This window comes from Diaphorina citri, unplaced genomic scaffold, assembly GCF_000475195.1.
Source record: "Diaphorina citri unplaced genomic scaffold, Diaci psyllid genome assembly version 1.1 scaffold1799, whole genome shotgun sequence".
NCBI classification, from domain to species: Eukaryota; Metazoa; Arthropoda; class Insecta; order Hemiptera; family Psyllidae; genus Diaphorina; species Diaphorina citri.
In genome coordinates this window covers 1-3580 of record NW_007379225.1, presented here as the reverse complement: position 1 = coordinate 3580, position 3580 = coordinate 1, and the positions used below count along the sequence as shown (strand labels likewise).

The window sequence follows — 3580 nt, the reverse complement described above, 5'->3', positions numbered from 1 at the left end:
ACGTGACCTAATATATCAAACAAAAAAATAATAATAAAAACAAAAATATTATTTATTGGGCCGGAGAAAAAACGGAGGTAAAAATAAAATCAGAGAGTATAATTATTATCAATACTTCAAAACATACCCACCAGGTTAGTTTTTGATTATTCAAACAATCAACTAACGATTGAGTAGGTCTTGAATTAACACTTATAAATAAATATTAATATGAGAAATTTTGTAATATACCACAAAAGAAGCTTAAAAACGTCATAAGAACCAATATAGTATACAAAACAAGTGAAAAAATGGATAGTGTAAAAGGTATTAAATATGTAAAACTTAACAGACGTACTGATGTTTCTTTTTCACAGGTCGATATGATAACCAGCGATTGTATCGGATATTCGACAACGTGTTTGTTGGGGATCGATACATCCATTTGTCCAATCGATACAACATCTGTTTGGCCACCCAGAGTTCGATCGATAAGTTAGATTCGCTGAGTGAAGTAGCACAACACTGGAGTGGTCCTATATCTCTGGCTGTGTATGTGGCAGATGATGATGAATTCTCACTTTTACAAGGTCAGTTTCAGTCAGAGTAGAGGGAGGATACTAGAGGAGACAAATTTGGGAATGCAAAAAGGGAGACCTTACACTTGATGAAAGCCCCTGACCAGACTTTGAAATTAAAATTAATCGAATTGGATTAATTTTAATTTTAGGGTCTAGCCCTGGGAATTCAAGTAGGTATTCAAAATTTTTAATAAATCTATGAGTAATTGAGTATCTCGGACAATTATGTTATGAAATTAAAATTAATCGAATTGGATTAATTTTAATTTTAGGGTCTAGCCCTGGGAATTTATTTAGGTTTGGTATATTATGGAAAAAAGAAGATTATGTAGGTATTGAAAATTTTTAATAAATCTATGAGTAATTGAGTATCTCGGATAATTCTGTTTGGCCACCCAGAGTTCGATCGATAAGTTAGATTCGCTGAGTGAAGTAGCACAACACTGGAGTGGTCCTATATCTCTGGCTGTGTATGTGGCAGATGATGATGAATTCTCACTTTTACAAGGTCAGTTTCAGTCAGAGTAGAGGGAGGATACTAGAGGAGACAAATTTGGGCATGCAAAAAGGGAGACCTCCTGTCCAATCCTCATTCAAAGTGCCATTTGTTAGTTATGTTTTTTTATCCTACGACGTTTCCCACCACTGAATCCAATTCTGTTTGGCCACCCAGAGTTCGATCGATAAGTTAGATTCGCTGAGTGAAGTAGCACAACACTGGAGTGGTCCTATATCTCTGGCTGTATATGTGGCAGATGATGATGAATTCTCACTTTTACAAGGTCAGTTTCAGTCAGAGTGGAGGGAGGATACTAGAGGAGACAAATTTGGGAATGCAAAAAGGGAGACCTCCTGTCCAATCCTCATTCGAAGTGCCATTTGTTAGTTATGTTTCTTTATCCTACGACGTTTCCCACCACTGAATCTAATCCTTAAACCTTAAACTGCCAACTGTTCACAGGTTTCGTCATGTTTCTGCAAAGATGCTACGACAGTATCACAAGCCAAGTGGCGCTGCACATTTTGGTACCCAAATCTCTCTTCCTATCTCCCACTTCCGCGTCAATAAACGCTCCGTACAACACAGACGACTATCCATGTGTCGTCAAACCTGACAAACTGATCAAAGAACTTCTCAAGAAACACCATCGACCCAAACACCACCACCTGCTGAGGGAAAACTGGAAAGTGAAAACGGCTTATCCACAGAACCATCCTGGGAACTGGCGTATTCAACGTGCTATCGCCGCTGTCTGAAAATTTCCCTGAAACTCGAAGATCCATTATTCCTTATACATATTGACTATTTATACGAACGCCGTGAAATAATCTAGTTATGCAATGTGCTTATCAAGAGAGATCTAAATACCACGTTAGTAAAAGGTTTGAGGGCTATTTCCAGCTTGAAAGATAGCCCGCCTGCCTTGTAAGCGCTAGATCGTGGATTCAATTTCAGCTTCTGGCAGACTTTATCCTAAACAGAAAAGGTTTGTTCTCGGAACAACTGGCTTTCTCCCATCGTATTCTCCTCTCTTCTAAAATACAACTATTTGACAGACATTGATATTATTCCGAGTTATAACATATTGGATGAGTTGGATATTTTCTTCAAGAAGAGCGGCCAGGACAAATGCCGCAAATGTGTCTACGTGATTCCCACATTCGAGCTGGATCATCGGGTGAAATATCCGAAATCCAAGTCGGATCTGTTGAGACTTTGCAGGAAGAAATTGGCGCAGCCATTTCATCATCGGATATTTATCTACAATCAATATGCGACCAACTTCTCCAGGTAAGTGTTGCGAAAAAATTCTCTACAAAAACATTTCAAGGTGGCATTGGCCAGCCACTCACAATCAGGTGACAGACGGACCTTTTCAGCCATGGCTGTAGGATCTACCTGATAGTGTGTGAGCTCATCAGGTGTCAGGTGTACCTGTCAGATCTACCTGATAGTGTGTGAGCTCATCAGGTGTCAGGTGTACTTGTCAGATCTACCTGATAGTGTGTGAGCTCATCAGATGTCAGGTGTATCTGTCAGGTCTACCTGATAGTGTGTGAGCTCATCAGGTGTCAGGTACATCTGACAGGCAGACCTGATTAGGTGTAGGTACCTGTCAGGTTTACCTGATAGTGAGTGGCTGGCCTTAGAACGACTCACCATAACAGACATGAGAGTAGCGGCAATCTGTTCATTCAGTTCTAGCTCATCAGGCCTGTCTGAGATTATCCACTTGTCATTGTTATCTAGAATCTCCTCACGACATATAGGACAAGTCTTGTTATTCACATTCCTGCAATTAATTGAGAGGAAAGTGTCACCTAATAGTGATGGAAGAAAACTCCAGGATTAGAATTGAGATGCAGCCCAGAGTCAATTTTAAAATTATTTGATGATTAGGTGTAGGTACCTGTCAGGTTTACCTGATAGTGAGTGGCTGGCCTTAGAACGACTCACCATAACAGACATGAGAGTAGCGGCGATCTGTTCATTCAGTTCTAGCTCATCAGGCCTGTCTGAGATTATCCACTTGTCATTGTTATCTAGAATCTCCTCACGACATATAGGACAAGTCTTGTTATTCACATTCCTGCAATTAATTGAGAGGAAAGTGTCACCTAATAGTGATGGAAGAAAACTCCAGGATTAGAATTGAGATGCAGCCCAGAGTCAATTTTAAAATTATTTGAATAACTGAAGGGAAACACAAACCACCAAATACGAGACTTTGTTTAGACTGTGGGGTTAATGGGACTTTTTAGTCCAATTCGGGCAGGATAAACACAGTACTTAGGTAAAACCTGACAAACTGATCAAAGAACTTCTCAAGAAACACCATCGACCCAAACACCACCACCTGCTGAGGGCAAACTGGAAAGTGAAAATGGCTTATCCACAGAACCATCTGAGGAACCTGGCACGAAAGAACTGTCAAACCTATTACAACTATTTGACAGACATTGATATTATTCCGAGTTATAACATATTGGATGAGTTGGATATTTTCTTCAAGAAGAGC

General features: G+C 39.7%; 1 protein-coding gene across 1 annotated transcript; it reads left to right on the top strand.

Moving 5' to 3' along the window:
• The first annotated feature begins 290 nt into the window (after positions 1-290).
• Positions 291-2356, top strand: LOC103517302 (beta-1,4-glucuronyltransferase 1-like). The gene is made up of 4 exons (XM_026829441.1): positions 291-306; positions 357-569; positions 1522-1797; positions 2100-2356. Exons 1-4 carry the CDS (start codon positions 291-293, stop codon positions 2354-2356), a joined length of 762 nt encoding a protein of 253 aa, XP_026685242.1.
• Positions 2357-3580: the final 1224 nt, after the last annotated feature.